At 52.3% G+C, this 17,730-nt stretch overlaps 1 protein-coding gene across 1 annotated transcript in view; it reads right to left on the bottom strand.

Annotated features, from left to right (window-relative positions):
- CHD5 (chromodomain helicase DNA binding protein 5) overlaps nt 1–17,730 on the bottom strand; it is a 65,745-nt gene that overhangs the window by 7,698 nt on the left and 40,317 nt on the right. The window contains exons 20-34 of the mRNA XM_068985744.1: nt 17,502–17,633; nt 14,695–14,812; nt 13,256–13,380; nt 11,961–12,192; nt 11,667–11,777; nt 11,216–11,388; nt 10,539–10,713; nt 10,028–10,120; nt 9,731–9,819; nt 9,278–9,411; nt 8,716–8,860; nt 8,201–8,360; nt 5,961–6,040; nt 5,580–5,712; nt 114–203 (exon numbers count right to left, since the gene is read on the bottom strand). Of these exons, the coding sequence (XP_068841845.1) occupies nt 114–203; nt 5,580–5,712; nt 5,961–6,040; nt 8,201–8,360; nt 8,716–8,860; nt 9,278–9,411; nt 9,731–9,819; nt 10,028–10,120; nt 10,539–10,713; nt 11,216–11,388; nt 11,667–11,777; nt 11,961–12,192; nt 13,256–13,380; nt 14,695–14,812; nt 17,502–17,633 (1,990 nt within the window). The remainder of the gene's footprint in view (nt 1–113; nt 204–5,579; nt 5,713–5,960; nt 6,041–8,200; nt 8,361–8,715; nt 8,861–9,277; nt 9,412–9,730; nt 9,820–10,027; nt 10,121–10,538; nt 10,714–11,215; nt 11,389–11,666; nt 11,778–11,960; nt 12,193–13,255; nt 13,381–14,694; nt 14,813–17,501; nt 17,634–17,730) is intronic.

The raw sequence follows: 17,730 nt of genomic DNA, 5'->3' as shown, positions 1-17,730 counted from the left end.
CACGCAGCAGCTCTAATCAGGGCCTGGGGCCAAGGGGAGGCTCAGGAGGCTCCTCGGGGCTCCTTCAAGAGACCAAGGGGACATGGGACAGAGCAAAGTCCAGAGCCCCCGACCTGGCCTGAAGTCGCTGCTGTCGCCCCTGCTGTGAATCAAGCTCAGTTCCAGCTTGTCCAGAACCTTCTCCTTCTCAGGAAGCACTTCTTCTGCAAGATAAAGGGTGTTCAGAGAGCGGGGAGGGGTCCAGAGGGCAGCGGGGACTCTGGCCTGGTGGCTTCCCAACAGTATTGTAGCCACTCACAGAATCCACTCTAGCATCTTACTCAGAAGTCCAACAGGCAGCATCTGGGAGGATCCACTGGGGAGGCAGGTGGGGACAGGGCCTCATTCCACCCACCCATCTCAGCAGCAGCCTCTCCTAAACTTCTCTCAAGGCACAGTCCCCAGATCCTCTCTACTGCAGAGACAACCAGAGGACTCAAAGTTCTGGCAACACATCAGGCCTTCATCAACACAAAGCACCTCTTACAGACACCCAGAAATGTCAGGCAAAACCTATCACATTACAAAAAAAAAAAAACACACATAAGTGCACTCACACAACTAAAGGAAATTATCAGGTGCCATAAATGAAGACGGAACTTCCTGGGTGGCTCAGAAGGTAAAGAATCTACCTGCAATGCAGGAGACCCAGGTTCAATCCCTGGGTTGGGAAGATCCCCTGGAGGAGGAAAAGGCACCCCACTCCAGTATTCTTACTAGAGAATTCCATGGACAGAGGAGCCTGGCGGACTACAGTCCATAGGGTTGCAGAGAGTCAGACACGACTGAGCGACTAACAGTTTCACTTTCTATAAATGAAGGGAAACTAAAAGCTCAAGAAGCATGCACGGGGGTCCTGGGTTGGGGGTGAGTGGACACCAGAAAGAGGCCTGCGGGACTCCAGCTGTGTCAGCACTGAACAGGAAGGGCGAGGCCGCAAACATGCAGAGAACTGGAATTAAATCAAGAAACTGACACTCTTCAACCACTATGCCTCTGCAAAGGAGGAAAAGTGTCATCCACCAGCTCATGGCCAAGTTGTGAAAGAATGGCTCCGATGTGGAGTCCAGGGTCAGAAAGTCTCCAGTGAGGAGCCAAACCCAACACACAGGTGTGTAGGCTGTGGAATCTGAATTGTGCCATAAGACTGGCCCCACACCAGCCAAGCCACTAGTCAGGCCACGAGGCCCCAGAGTTCTGGAAACAGAAAGGGGGACATTCCTGCTACCCAAGTGACATGGGTTCTCAAGGATAAAACAATCCCTGATGAAGATGTACCCAAATGAAACTCGGAAAACAATACCCAGACTTCCCTGGTGGTACAGTGGATAAGAATCCACTTGGCAATGCAGGAGACACAGGTTTGATCCCTGGTCTGGGAAGAATCCACACGCTGCAGAGCAACTAAAGCCCATGGGCCACAACTACTGAACCCATGTTCTAGAGCCCGCAAGCCACAACTACTAGAACCTTCGCCCTAGAGCCTGTACTCTGCAGCAAGGGAAGCCAGTGCAATGGGAAATCCACACACCACAATGAAGAGAACCCCCCACTTGCTACAAGAAATGCCATGTGCAGCAACAAAGACCCAGTGCAACCATAAAATAAGTAAATAAGAATTGTTTTTTAAAAAAGAAAAAAAAGAAAACAACATCCATCAGCCAGACAGAGAAGGAAGAGAATACACAGGAAAAGACAAGTCAAAAAAAAGGAAGTAGAAAAAGCTAGATTAAAAACTCTAGAAATGAAATACACAATCGCTAGTATGTTAGACGTTTTACTGCATATTTTTTAAGTGTCCTCCCAGACTTCCTGGCCCTGGAGTACAAGCCTTGTACATAATCCTTAGAACTGTGAACATGATGGATTCTACTTTCCTGAGCAAGTCATGTGACAAGGCACAGGTGATCTTAAAAGACAGAGATTATCCAGGTGGGCATGACCTCATCACACCAGCCCCTTAAAAGCAGGGTTTTCTCTGAATGGTCACAGAAAAGGACATCAGAGATCTGAAGCATGGTGGGGATTGGTGTACCACTGTTGGCTTGAAGACAGAATGAGCCCCATGGCAAGAAACATAGGCAGTTTCTAGATGCTGAGAATGGCCCCCCACTGAGAGCCAGCATAGGAAAAAGGCTTCAGTCCTCCAACCCCAAGGAGCTGAAGTTAGCCAACAAGAATGACCCGGAAGTAGCTTTTCCCCCAAGCCTCCAGATGAGAACTCAGTGCAGTCAATGCCTTGACTTCGATCTTGCAAGTCCCTTGGCGGAGAATCCGGTCACACTGCCACAGACTTCTGACCCATGCAACCATGAGCTAACACATGGGTGTCATTTCATGCTGCTAAATTTGTAATAATTCACTGCGCAACCATAGAAAATAGTACAAATAGGTTAAAAACAGCTGTATGAAGAAAGTAAGAACTGAAGCTAGATCTGAGGGTGATTCAAAAAGCCTTGCAGAGAAACAAATCTTGTACCTGCTTCTTTTCTTTGTTGAATTTGGAGCCTGTTGTTAAACAAGAGCTACTTGTGTCTACTGCTGATCACCTGGGTCCCCCAGTAGGATACAAATTCTGTGCGAAGGCTTTGGCTTTGGTTCACTGTCTGTGTCCCCAGTGCCTGGGACAGCTCCCAACACACAGTGGGTGTTCAAAACATATTTGTTGGATAATGAATGAATAAATGAGTAAAAGGAATTCCAGAAGAAAATAAACATAATGGGAGGAAAGATAACACTCAAGGAGGGAATGACTGCGAATTTGCCCATAATCAATAGAAGACACAATACTCAACTTTAAGAATCACAGCCAGGATTTATCACAAGCAGGAGAAATAAAATTTTCATTACAGTGAAACTGTACAAGACCAAAGACTAAGAGAAAGTCTTAAAAATGAATGGTCTTACCATGTTAGGAAAGATAGGAAAGGCAAGTTTCCTACAAAGGAGCAGCAATTACCCTGAGAGCAACCTTCTCAGCACAACGGAAGTCAGAATACAGAAGAAATAACATCTTCAAAGTGCTGAGGGAAAACTCCTAACCCACCTTGAATTTTGCTAACTATTATTCAAGGGAAATACAATAAGACATAAAGGAAAAATAACATACAATGAGAGAAATTTGCGTCCACAGAAATTTGTTGAAAGCACCATTGAAGGGTATATTTTGGGAAGGACATTGAACAAAGCAACAATGAACATACTAGAAAACACAAAATTGTTAAGAGGGTGGGAAGATCTAAATAAGGATTATAGTTTAGAAATAAGTAATAGCACATGGGAGATAAGAGGGAGTGGGTCAGAGCTAAAGTTGCCTACAGTCCTTATAATATTCAGGAGGCAACATATTAAAATTTTAAGAGTACAAAATAGAAGTGACTGCAAACTTTCCAAAGGAGTTGAGAAGAAAGGGGGGAATAGAAATTCTGATCAATCCGAAAGATGCTAGGAGAAAAAAAAAAAAGAAAAGGCAAGGGTGATATAAAGCACAAAATAAGAACAGAAATTCATCCAGATACCTAGCTATTACAATAAATCTAAAGAGAGTAAATTGCTGACTAAAACACAGAGATTCCGTGATTAGATTTAAAACAAGTCCCACTATATACTATTTACAAAAGGTATACCTAAAACTCAATTATACAAATAAAAGTTAAGAAATGTAAGAAAATACCTGCAAATCACGTATCTGATATGGAACATGTATTATAAAGAACCCTTATAACTCAAAACAAAAAGATAAATAACCCAGTTGAAAAATGGACAATGGATCTGAAAAGATATTTCTCCAACAAAGATATAAAAATGGCCCATGACATTTGAAAAGATACTCAATATCTTTACACACAAGGGAAATACAAATCAAAACCACTTGAGCTATGACTTTTCACCCACTAGAAGGGCTAAAATCCAAAAGAGAGATAATAACAAGTGTTGACAAAGATATGGGGAAATGAACCCTATGCACTGTGGGTGGGAATGTAGAGTGGTACAGCCACTGCAGCAAGCAATCTGGCAGGTCCTCCAAACAGGCAAATTACCAAGCGATCCAACAATTCCACTCCTAGGTATACACCCAAGAGAACTGAAGCCTATCCACACAAATACCTATACAGGGATATTCACAGCAGCATTATTCATAATAGCCAAAACGCAGCAATAACCCCAAAACCCATCAACTGATGAATGGAAAAATAAAACGTGGTGTATCCACAGGGTGGAATATATTCAACAAAAAGGAATGAAGTTCCAATACATGCTACAACACAAATGAGCCTCGAAAACACTATGCTCAGTGAAAGAAAACGAGAGCGTTAGTTGCTCAATTATGTCCAACACTTTGCAACCCTGTAGACAGTAGCCCACCAGGCTCCTCTGTCCATGGGATTCTCCAGGCAAGAACACTGGAGTGGGTAGCCATTCCCTTTCTCCAGGGGATCTTTCCCGACCCAGGGATCAAACCTGGGTCTCCTGCATGGCAGACAGATTCTTTACCACCTAAGCCACCAGGAAGCCCAAAAGTAAGCTCAATCCATTGAAGCCTAAATAAACCTTAAAGCAAAAAGAATCAAGAGGAATAAGAAGGTTATTACATAATAAATAAAACATTTCACCAGAAAATTGGAAAAAACCTGAACCAATATGCACCTAACAACCCAATCCCAAACTAAAACAAAATCTGGCTTTAGGAGAACAGAGACTAACCCACAATCACAGAGATTTTAACATAAGCCTCTCAGACTTGACTGATCAAAGCAAACCAAAAATGAGTAAGGATATACAAAATCTGAACAATACAACGATCTAATGCAGCGGTCCCCAGTCTTTTTGGCACCAGGGACCAGTTTCATGCAAGACAAGTTTTTCCACGGACCTGGGGGATGATTCAAGAGCATTACATTTACTGTTCACTTTATTTCTATTATTATTATATAGGCTCCATCTCAGATCATGAGGCATTAGATCCTGGAGTTTGGGGACCCCTAATCTAGTGCACATATTTAGAACCTTACACCCAGCAATAAAAGAATAGATATTCTTTTCAAGTACACGTGAGCATTTATAAAATCTGACCACATGAAGCAAGAAAAGGTTTCAACAATTTCATACAGACTCATGTGTTCAGACCACAATGTGGCTGATTCAGAACTTACTAACAGGGATTTCCCTGGAGATCCAGTGACTAAGATTCCATGCTCCCAATGCAGGGGCCCTAGGTTCAGTCCCTGGTCAGAGAACAGATCCGACATACCGCAACTTAGAGCTCGCATGCCTCAACTAAATATCCCACAAGCTGCAACTAAGACCTGGTATAGCCAAATTAATAGTATTTATGTTTTTTTAAAAAAAATCACCAATAAGATGTAGCCCAATAACCTCCAAAGTGTACAGTAGGAAAAGTTATAGCCCACATGCAGAGAACTGAGCCCCTGGCTCTCGCCTCATCCTGGGCCCTATGGCACTAGGACACAGCAGTGCATGGCCCCCCACCTAGCCAGGGAGAGACAGGCCTGACACCCCATCAGGGCGGAAGCCCACACCTTTCGGCAGCTGCTCCGGGGAGGGCTGGGCCTTCTCCATCTCCTCCAGTCGCTCCTCTCGGGCCCTCTCCTTGCCATCGGAGCTCTCCTGCTTGTCCTCTCCCTCCACTCTGTCCAGGGCAGTTGGCAGGGCCTAGGGAGGAGAGACTCGGGAGCTACAGGGCCTGGACCTCAATAGGAGCCAAGGAAGGGGCCCTGGGCTTAGAACCCACTCTCTGGTTCCCCGTGCTTGCTCTCAACTATGCTCCAGTCCTAGGGGCTCAAACTTGGAGCCAGGAGGGAGGCCTGGCTTACAGCTGCCAAGGGCAAAACCTGAGAAGGTCCCTGGACCCAGCCCCCACCCAATACCCACAGGGGCCCAGACACTGGCATCTTCTCTACCTGGATTTCTGGGGGCTTCTTTGGCTTCTGCACCCCCACCTCCTTCTCATCCATGTAGCCTAGTGGGGCTTCCATTTTGTCTGAAAGAACAAGGGAGAAGGGTGAGACAGGTGGGCTGGGGTGGGAGGAGGGAGAAGGGCAGGAAATGGGGAGTCAGAGAGGATCCTGGGCCAGGCACCTGCAGAAGGACAGGTGAACCAGGGGAGCCAAAGATCCTGGGACAGGCCTGCAATGTGGGGGACCCTGGGCCCAGTGAGGTCAAAGCCAGGGGCCAGTAGGACAGAAATACAAGCTGCAGGGGCCTCTCGTCTGGAAGCAGTAGGTGAGGTGGGTGGAGGCCCCACTGAGAGCCAGCATAGCCCAGCTGTGGTCCTGGCTTTCAGGCTGGCTGGCTGGCCACCTGCCTCTTCCATGCTGAGTCACTGCAAAAGGCCAGTGACCCACGTGCTCTGAGGAGTCCTGGGAGGTGATCACTACCCATCTTCACATCACAGATGAGAAAACAGAGCTCATGGGCTAAGGCACCTGCCCACAAGCACAGGGCCAGGAAGAAAACTAGGCACCTCCAGAGGGCACCTGTGCCCAGGAGCAGAATGTCCTCAGAGGCGCTGAGCCTCTCGGGGCCTCGCCTGTCACCTAGGACAGGCAGGATGCCCCAGGCCTTTACCCAGATAAACACACAGATCATCAAAAAGACACTCAGAGACAAAAAACCCATTAAGGAAAGACAAAGGATGTGAAATGACATTTCTCCAAAGAAGATGCACAAAAAGCTCAGAAGCACATGAAATGATTCTCAACATCTTCAGCCACCAGAGATGGAAATCAAAACCACCAGGCTTCCCCGGTGGCTCAGTGGTAAAGAATCTGCCTGCCAATGCAGGAGACATGGGTTCGATCCCTGGTCTGGGAAGATGCCACGTACCTCGGAGCAGCTAAGCCTGTGTGCCACAACTACTGAGCCTGTGCTCTAGCGGCCAGGAGCTGCAACTACTGAGTCCATGTGATGCAATTACTGAAGCCTGAGAACCCGTGCTCCACAACAAGAGAAGCCACTGCAGTGAGAAGCCTGCACGCTGCAACTAGAGAAGAGCCCAAGCAGCAACGAAGACCCAGCACAGCCAAAAATAAGTAAGTAAAACAGCACAATGAGACTCCCCCTTCACACTCACTAAGGTGACTATAAGCCAAAAGTTAGATAAGTGCTGGCCGGGAGGTGGAGAAATTGGAACCTCATACATGGCTGGTAGAATGTAAAATGGTGCAGTCACTGTGAAAAAGTTTGGTAGTTCCTCAAAATGTTATACCAGCAATGACCCAGCTGGTAACCCAGTGATTCTATTCTTACCTATACACCCAAGATAAATGAAAACACCTATTTCCAATTGAACACAAAAGTTCAAAGCAATGTTACTCACCACATTATTCACAATAGCTAAAGGTAGAACCAACCCCAAATCCATCACCTGATGAATAGATATACAAAATGTGGTGGATCCAAACAATGGAATCAAATATTATTCAGCTACAAAAAGGGATGAAGTGCTGACACCCTAAAACCTGGATGAATCTGGAATACACTGCATGCTAGTGAAAGCTGGGCGCAAAAGGCCACACAGTGCATTTCATTTACATGAAATGTCCACAACAGGCAAACCCATAGAGACAGAGAGATCAGTGGTTGCCAGGGAAAGATGTGAGGAGAAGGAATGGGGTGTCACTACTAATGAGTATGTGTTTCTTTGGGGGTTAATGAAAACATCCTGGAATCAGAGGCAATGGTTGCACAATCCCATAGATATGCTAGAAACAATTGGCTAATACACTTTTAAAGGCTTTTGGCTTCCCAGGTGGCATTAGTGGGAAAGAACCTGCCTGCCCATGCAGGAGACACAAGAGACGCAGGTTCAATCCCTGGGTTGGGAAGATCCCCTGGAGAAGGAAATGGCAACCCACTCCAGTATTCTTGCCTAAAGAATCCCATGGACAGAGGAGCCTGGCAGGCTACAGTTCATAGGGTCGCAAACAGACACGACTGAAGTGACTTAGCACACACGCAAAGACTGAATATTGTGGTGTATGAATCACATCTCAAAGCTGTCATTAAAAAGAAAATCTCTTAGGGAAGTGATACTTCTTCAGCTAGAAGCTTTGTGGGGGTGGGATGTGAGGAGGACGTGGGGTCTCCTGGCACTCCTGCCATGACCTGGGTGCCCACCCTTCCTCACTGGAGTCCAGACCTGGCAGGCCCAGAGGGCCAGGCAGGAGGTGGGCAGGGCTGGCGGGCACTGGTGTGTTGGGATCCGAGGAGATGACTTCGCCCGGCTTCTTGCCCTCGGGCCCCTCGGGGATCAGATCTGGGGTGCTGTACTTCCCGTTGACGTGCTCAAATTCCTGAACCTGGGCAGGTGGGAGCGAGGCAGGAGGGAGGTGGTCACAGCTCAGATGTGAGGGCCTTAGGGTGGCTGGCAGGACTGGGGGTGTCCCTGGCTTGGGGTGGCTGCTGACTCCACCCAAGGCTGACCGCAGATCCCCATGCCAGGCCCTACCCCCACCCATCCCCACCTGTCATCCTGGCCTCCAGTCCCCTCCCCACCACCGCCCACTTCCCCACCCAGAGATGCATTCTGGGTCCATCCCTCTAACTCAGACCCTGGACAGCCAGGCGCTTGCTCTCTGCCCACTGACCCACCCTGGGGCACACCCAGGCCATGGGCGACCACCAGGAAAAGCCCAGTAAAGGCTACTCACCCACCTTCTTCCTAACTAGTGACATGACCCCGATGCGCGTGAGCACGTGCTGCCTGGAGAGGCCCTCGCGGGGCACGCCGTCCGCAAAGGTCTCCGCGCCGTCAGCCCCCGGCTCACACAGGTGCCGCATGAAGAGGGACACATAGGCTCTGGGGTGGGGGGGACTGGGACTCAGGGAGTGGGGGGCCGGCAGGACCCCAGGGGACCTCCTGGCTGGAATCATCACCCATCACCTGCCTCCCAACCAGGCCTGCTGGGTCAAGCCCCAGGGAAGAACAGAGGGGGCCCTGGGCAGGGGACCCTCCTGGGACAGCCCTTCCCCTGGAGAACCCAGATCCTCTGTGCTTCTGTTAACACCAGCTGCCCTGGCAGAGGTGACCAGTCACATTCTCTGCACAGGAACCCTGCCCAGGCCTGGACTTCAGCTACCAGACATCAGACAGCAGTGAGTTCTCTGGCCAGCCCCAGCCTGGCAGTAACACCGCCCACTGTGCTGGCCCGTCCAGAGGAGCCTGCCCACTACAGGCAGGCGGCCACACCCTGGGCCACCACCTCGGCCCCTTTACCTAAACTCCTTCTCGCTCTTCCCACGAAGGTCCCGCACCAGCCAGTGGGAGTTGAAGGCATCCTGGGGGGGCATGCCCCAGCGCATGATGGCGTTCAAAAAGGCCTTCCGCTGGCGGGCGTTGAAGCCTAGCACCTGGGCAGGGGGCAGCAGGGTTGGGGAGCAAGGAACTCAGAGTTGAAGAGAAAGACACAGGGAGGGGAAGAGATGGGGGAGCAGGCGGGGAGACGGGGGCGGGGGGCCTTCACCTGGGGCAGGACCCAAAGGGCACAGCCCAGACCAAGGGTCTGTCCCCTCCCCCCACCTCCACTTGGCATGTGACCCAGCGTAATCCCAGCCCTCCTGTCCCTCCTCCACATCCCGGGGTGGCAGCAGGGGTAAGCTCTTAGCTCTGAAAGATGAGATAAATTCCAGGAAAGAGAAGTGGGAAAGTGGGGGTGCATGCGGGCCCCACCTCAATGTTGCCGCCGACCCGGGCAAGAAGAGGGGGCAGAGGCTTGTCCCTGTCGCTTTTCAGCTGCCTCCTGGATTGTCGCCGTCCACCTGGGGGAGCAGCCCCGCCACAAGCCCTCAGCGGGGCCCAAGATGTCCTGACCCACCCTATCCCCCAAAATGCCCCAGACAGCATGACCCTTCAGGGCCTACTCCAAAGGACAGATCCTGGTCCCGATACCCCCGGGACCCCCAACCTGATCATCAGCTCCCCGACACACAGCCTGGCCCCAGCCCGGAGTCACCAGCCCTGACTCACTCTGCCCTTCCGGCCTTTCCTCAAAGTCCTCGTCCTCATCCTCAGAGCCAATGGAATATTCAGACTGGTTGTCTGAGAGCTCGTCCTGCCACTCTGTCGGGGGGTCAGGAAGAGGGGCACAGAGTGGGCCGTTCAAGCAGAAGCCCGCCGGAGCCCCTCACACCCAGCCCAATAACAGTGGTGATGAAAACAGCCACCGTGCACTTCCTAAGAGCTCCCTTAACAACCTCACACTACATTCTCAGGCCTTATACCATCAATGGCCCTATTTAATAGATAGAGAAACTGAGGCTTGACTAAAACCACTAGCAGTGAAGTCACTGAGTCACTACCCATCTCGTTCCCCCCAAAACCCAACACCCCACACCAGCTACCAGCCTCACTTCTCCAAGAAGTCTTCCAACCGTCTCCTGGCTCAGCCACTCCACACGGCTCCCACTCTCCTGCCCCGGGAATTCCTGCCACAAGGATGTCCTCCCCGCCAGCAGGACCCTGCCCACCAGACACGCACCCTGGTCCTCCTGGGAGGCGTCGTTGTAGTTGACCTGCTTGCGGATGCGCTTGCCCTTGCCCAGGTTGCGGGCCAGGTCCTCCTGCTGCTGCTCGTAGTGGTGTCGCAGCAGCTTCTCCCAGTAGTCGGGGTCCACGTTCTCCTCCTGCTTGATGATCTCCCGTTCCACCTCCTCCTGGGGGCGCGGGGCCGCGGATGCCGTGAGGGCGGGGCCAGCGGGCATCTCCGCCCCCGCGGAGGCCTCACTGCCTCTACCACAGCTCACCCTCTAGCGGCTCAAGGGGAACTGGAAAGCCTGGCTACTCCAGGTAGCCCTCCCTAATCACCCCAGCCCCAGCAGGCCTTCCTCTTCCTGCTCCTGTCTCAGTAATTCACTCATCCATTCATTCATGCCACAAGCATGCCCTGGCCTTGTGCCAGGCACTGAGATACAGAATTGAATAAGCGCCACCCCTGCCCTCAGGAGGCCCCCAGTTTCAAAAGGAAAAGTGGCACTTAGAATAATTAGCACCCACGCTCTGCGCGTAGGGCCGTGGAAGTTGAGAGGTAAGGAGAGGAGCCACTCAGGAGAGACCCGGGAGCCAGAGTTTCTTAAATGGATCAGTCGTAAAGCGGTGAAGGCGGGGCCGCGAGGGGCGGGGCCGCGAGGGGCGGGGCCGCGGAGGGGCGGGGCTTACCACGCCATCCTCCTCGCGCACCACATACTGTGCCACCTTGAAGGAGCTCAGATATTCATTCATGTTCTGGAGCTCCGTGTCGTCCGTGGCATCCTGGTTCCGGTCCAGCAGCTTGGAGATGGCCGCATCGTCATAGTGGATCACACTGCTATCCTCCACGTCCTTGTTGTCACCTGGAGGCAGCCAGGATGCAGAGTCAGGGGACCCACCCCCCCACCAGAGCAGGTTCCAAACAATGGTGCTTCCCAGTTCCCGCCAGGGGCTGCAGCTGGACAGTAAGTGACCATAGAGAGGAACCTGTATTGTCACAGCCGCCCCTCAGCCCCTCCATATAAGGTCCACAGGCACCCAAGGGGAGCAGGCAAGGGAACCTGACAAAATGGGTTTGGGGGCCCACTTCCTTCCAGAACAGCCGTCCAGGGTACAGGGGCTGGGCTGGGAGGGTCCCTACCTGGCGGAGTGCTGCCATGCTTTTTCTTGGCGCTGGCGGCCAAGGCTCCCCCTTTGGAGGACTGGACATCAGGGATGGGTGTGGCGGGTCTCTGGCCCTGAGACATCATACCTGTAGGACATGGGGATGGGGAGCTGCAGGGCTGGGGGGTAGTACCAGAGATGCCACCCTGGCCCTGCCCATCCTGGCCAGGAGTGGGGAGCAGAAGAAGGGACTGGGCACTGGGGGTGCCCTGGGAGAGGAGTGTCTCAAGCAGGGCCACCCCCCACCATGCCAAGCACCCAGGACACCCACCCTCCACGTCATCCTTGAAGAGCTCCTCTGTGCCAAACTTGAGGATGTCATCCAGCTCCTGCTTGGTCATGGAGCCAGACTTGGAGCCCAGGCCAGGTCGCACCACCAGGTGGGTGAGCATCATCTTGCGCTTGGCCACCTGCGTGATGCGCTCCTCCACCGAGGCCCGTGTCACGAAGCGGTAGATCATCACCTTCTTGTTCTGCCCAATGCGGTGGGCACGGCTGAAGGCCTGGGGGCAACCTGTAGCTTAGCACCCATGGTTCAACAGAGGACTGGGGCCCCAGGGCCAGGCACCAGGGGGCAGGGTCGGGGGGAAGGCATGCAAATGAGCTCATGAGCACCCTCTGCATGGAATGGGCTGTGTGACTGCCCATGGAGATGGATGTGCACCAGGGCACCTGCACTCCCGACCTGTGTGTGGTCTAGTGCGGGCCTGTGCAGGGGTAACTCAGTGTGATCGCAGGTGTGCAGGGGTAGGTGTGAGGGGCAGTGTGGCCAGTGCACTCGATGTAGTGAAGCCACACAGGGCACTGATGGCACTCATGCCAAGATGGGGGCTGCACCTCCCTGAGAGTGACCACTAGTGGGGCTGTGAGCCCACCTGTTGGAGAGGTACAGCTACCCTGCAAGGACAGGTGTGACATGAGGACAGGCTTGAGGCTCTGTGCATCAGGCATCCACATGACTTGGCTCAGTGTAATAAGGTCTGTGTATGCAACTCACACAGGTGCACATGCGTGTGCATGAGACATGAGTTTGTATGTGTGCCCTAAGAGTATAATGCATGTATGTGCTGGGTCCTGTCCCAAGAAGGGTGGGCAGGAGACAGCAGAGTGTGTCTCTGCTCCTGCACCCCCTAACCTTCCCACCCTTCCTCACCAGCTCCAGTGCCCCTCCTCCACTAGTGCCTCTTCCTCCCTTCCACCTCCACAGGCCTTGTCCCCTCTATTTTCCTGCTGTTCCCAAACTGGCCCCCTCTGGGTCCCAGGACCCCTCATCCTGACTCCCCCCATGGCCTTCATCCTAAGAGTGATGGGACAGAACAGAGGTCATGTTCACACAGACTGCTGCATGTTCTTGGACACATCCCTTGCCCTCCCTGGGCTGTTTCCTCTTTTGTATAATGGTGGGGGGCTCACCTTCCAGGTAGCCCTTGGGGCTGGGACTCTATGAGGTGGGTCCAGGCAGAGGTAAAGCCCTGAGACAGTCTGGGGGTGGGGGAGAGGGAATGCCCACAAAGCCAGGGGCAGCAAGGGACCCTCTGAGAGGGTTCTGGTGTTGGGGCCACACACCTGGATGTCATTGTGCGGGTTCCAGTCCGAGTCATAGATGATGACCGTGTCTGCCGTGGCCAGGTTGATCCCCAGGCCACCTGCCCGGGTCGAAAGGAGGAAGCAGAACTGCTGGGCCCCAGGGGCTGAGGAAGAGAGGCAGGTGCCCAGAAGGGTGAGTAAGGGGCATACTCAGAGGGGTGAGATGGGAGACAAGGGTGTGGCAGACAGGAGGGCACAGGGGAGACCACGGGGAGGGGGCAGGAACTGTGACCCCATCTCAGGCCACAATGGCTTCAGCTGTGCTTGGGGGGAAGCCAGAAGAGGCCTGGGGCCCCTGGGCATGGAGCAGAGACAGGGCAGCCCACCTGAGCCCCACATAGCCCACAGCTGTGCTCTGAGCCCTGACCCAACAGGAAGAAGATAAAACGAGAATGAACTGATTTTCAAAGCCCAGAGGGGCAAAGGAGAAACTACAAAAAGCCAGCAAAGACCAGCAGAGCCCCTGAAGGTCAGGCCCCTGGGAGGTCAGCAGAGCTCATCCTTCATGCCCTCCCAGCCACCACCGCATGCAATGCCGTCAGAGTGACCACTGAACACTCAGGGTCACAGCTCCAGGGCACGGGCCAGCCGTCTGGTCAGTCCCCACTGCCCCAAGACAGCTGGGTCTCAGGCCCATTAAGTGACCTGGGACTGACCATGGCACCTGCTTGAGCTGCACACAGGTCCCCGATCCACCTGATGCTTCCCACTGCCATGTGCAACGGGACCACATGTACATCCTGAAACCATACTCGCCTTACCTCTGACATGAGTGGGCAATAGGAATCGCTGCTTTGGGTTTGGGGGCCACAGGGTCCCAGACCTGCTCTGAGGGTGGAAGGCAGGAAGCAGCCACAAAATCACTTCATCTCTTTCTGAAAACCTCCCACTAACGAGGTGCTGGACCATGTCTCCAGATGTTCCCTTCACTCCAGAGCCAGCTCCCAGCCTCCCAGATCACCAGGGAGACAGTTTGAGCTGGGGTGGCCCTGCCCTTTCCTCTGTCTTTCCCTAGGGCAGTGCTGCTCAGCTCTGTCCCTCCTTGCAGCAGCCTGTGTTGCAGGGACAGGCCCCCGTCCAGCCCTGCTCATAACTGCAGTTTTAGCTGGTGTCAGTATCAGAAGCCCAGAGGTGCTGGCCAGACCCTCCACACCAGCTTCATTTAGTAACAGAGGAATTTTCCTCCCCTTCTGCCCTCCTCCTAATTTCTCAGTTCTAAACACACAAGCAGGCCCCTGGAAAGTTCCATGGGATGAATTCTTTTTACCAGCTACTAGGACCTAAGGACAGGTCTGCTTTCTCCATCTGTTTGAGGAGTAGCTAACCTGACCGTAAATTGGCTGGTCTGGCTAAGATCCTAGTCTGGGAGGAGAGACAGACAGGGGTCCCCATCAAGAGCCCTGGGTAAGGTTGGGTACCATTGAATCTGTCAATTGCTTCTTGCCGAAGGCCCCCCGTGATGCCACCGTCAATCCGCTCATACTTGTAGCCCTCATACTCCAGGAAGTCCTCCAGGAGGTCCAGCATCTTGGTCATCTGCAGGGGACATGGTATTCCTGAGGGGCTGCCACAGAGGAGGGACCCCCATAGGGGCCATGGGCAGAGACCTCATTGACAGTTGGGGAGAGACAGAGCAACCTACTGAGTGGGGAGACAGGTGGGACCCAGGCAGGCCTGACTTGGGACCATCCTCTGAAGAAAAATGCAGTTTCCAAGCTCAACCCCCAGAGCCACCGCATCCCCACACCAGCCCCACAGCCTTCTGCCTAAGACACAGCTCAGAGCATGTGCCACCCTGATGTCACCCTTCAGAATAAAGTCCCAAATCCTCATCTTGGCACCAAATTGGTGCCAGTCCATTGGGCCTTCATATCCCAATGCTTCCTCTGTATCCCACAACCATCCCAGATTACCTGGACTTTCTTCCCACCCTCTTACTGCCTAGGGGACTCAAAGAGCACCTCCTCTGTGATATCTTCCCTGATTTCACTCCTCCCTATGAGAAGAAAAAGGCAGGCCCTTCTGAGCTCCCATAATCCTCCATAATCAATCCTGAGAGACAGTTTAGCTAGACATAAAATTATCAGTTGCAATTTTCCCATAATGTAATGAAAATATTGCCATTTTCTTTTGCCACTTCTACTGCTGATATGAAATCTGAGGACAGTCTAATTGTCCTTCCTCTGTAGGTACAAGATCTGAAAAGTGCAGCATTTTCCCTACAATGTGCCTAGGGCTTCCTTTCATATTTATATTTTTACTTTTACTTCTTGGTACTCCAGAGTGTGCTTCAGACCTGAGCCCACATGTCTTTCTCTAGGTCTACAGACTCTCATTAAATCTGACTTCTTTACCATTTTCTCTAGCTCTTTTTCTTCAACTCCTATTATAGATACATATTGAATAGTTAGTTACTAGAGCCTCTCAAGGTGTTTTCCGGGCAATGTCTCATATTTATCTTTGTCTTTATGTGCTGCATTCTGGGAAAATTCCTCAATGCCAGGTTCCCATTCATCAGTGTTCTCTTCAACAGTGTTGAGAGTTTATCTAATCTATTGAAATGTTCTGTTTCCATTTTAAGCAGATCCTTTCCCTGATTAGGGGCTTTCCTGGTGGCTCAGTGGTAAAGAACCTGCCTGCCAATGCAGGAGAAGCAGGTTCCATCCCTGGGTAAGGAAGATCCCCTGGAGAAGGGAATGGCTACCCACTCCAGTATTCTTGCCTGGAGAATTCCATGGATAGAGGAGCCTAGTAGACTATAGTCCATGGGGTCGCAAAACGTTGGACAAAACTGAGCAGCTAACACTTTTTCTAGCTAGTTGTTCTTATTTCATTTCTTGCTGCTCGTGCTTATTTATTTTATTGGAGTTGCTTTTGTTTTGGTGGGAGTTTTTGCCCATGCCACGCTGTTTGTGGTATCTTAGTACTTCGACCAGAGACTGAACCCAGGAACTCGGCACTGAAGGTGAGGAGTTATAACCACTAGACCGCCAGGGAACTCCCCCTGCAGGCTCATTCTGGATGTCAGGGCCCCGTCTCTGTCACTTTCTCTTTGTGCACACTTCTAGAAGTTGTGCAGTTTTCTCTACTTGGTCCCTCAAGACCTCAGTTCAGAATCATCTTATGTTAGCAGGGGGCTGGAGGATTCTGGGAGCTTCCCTGGTAGCTCAGCTGGTAAAGAATCCACCTGCAATGCAGGAGACCTGGGTTCGATCCCTGGGTTGGGAAGATCCTCTGGAGGAGGGCATGGCAACCCACTCCAGTACTCTTATCTGGAGAATCCCATGGACAGAGGAGCCTGGAAGGCTACAGTCCATGGGGTCGCAAAGAGTTGGACATGACTGAGCGACTAAACAGAACACAGGGGATTCTGGATCCAGTGTCCAGGCCAGTCTACAGTCACAGGCTTGATCTGCTTTTCCCAGATCCCTCGGCCTGCTGCAGGCCCCTGGTGGGATCAGGGGCTACAGGCAGGAGCAGCTGTCACCAGCAGACTTTTACCCAGAGTACACAGAGGAGCCACATCTTAGTCTCTGGTTTGAGCAATGGACCTGGCTCAGTCCCACCATCAGGCAGCATTTTTCATACCAGGCTTGAGGAGCATCAATGACTCCTGTTACAGACATGTGTCTACCTCCATCTCGCACTCTGGACTGTAAGTGTTTTGAGAACAAGAACTGGACCCCTGTGGCTAGCACAGAGCCTGACATACGACAAGTGCAAAAGGACAAAGGAACAAGTGCACTGATGAACAAATCTCTGAAGCTAGACAGCCCTGCCTCTGACCACCTCAAACGTGATGCTGCAAGTACAACTTCAGGATCAAGCTTCAGAGAGGACTTCCCCCAGCTAACCCAACACAGGGCTCCTTGTGAACCAACCCAAGGGGCCCCACCTTGGGTTGGTTCATGAGCAGTGGGGCTGCAGGGGTGAAGGGTGAGGGCTGTTGTCCCAGCCTGGACAGAAGCTCCAGCAGGAGCAGGCCAGAGGGTCAAGTAGTGGGGAGGACACTGGTCCCTATGGCCAATGTGCCCTAAGTGCCTTGAACTTGGAACCCAGCCAGCTCTCCTTGGTTGCATCATGCCAAGGCCTGGAGGAGTGACTTTTGACACACAACCCACATGGAGATAGCATCAGGCCCTGAGGGCTGCAGGCAGCGTGCGCTCTCAGCTAGCGTGGGCTAAGAGAGGTGGAGAAGGCAGTCAGCCACCTGCAGGCAGCTCACCTGGGAGAAGATGAGCACACGGTGCCCTTCATCCCGCAGTTTCTTGAGCATCTTCTGTAGCAGCATGAGCTTCCCTGAAGACTTGACCAGAGAGCTGCCATCATAGGAGCCATTGGGCAGGACGGGGGCCTCCTGCAGACACAGCACAAGGTGGGGTCTTGTGGGGGCCCCCCTCTTCTCTCTGGCTCTCCACCAAAGAAGTCTGGGAGGCGGCAGGAGCCGGGAGGGA

Source organism: Capricornis sumatraensis, chromosome 14 (genome assembly GCF_032405125.1).
Source record: "Capricornis sumatraensis isolate serow.1 chromosome 14, serow.2, whole genome shotgun sequence".
NCBI lineage: Eukaryota > Metazoa > Chordata > Mammalia > Artiodactyla > Bovidae > Capricornis > Capricornis sumatraensis.
This window is presented reverse-complemented; position numbering and strand designations above follow the sequence as displayed.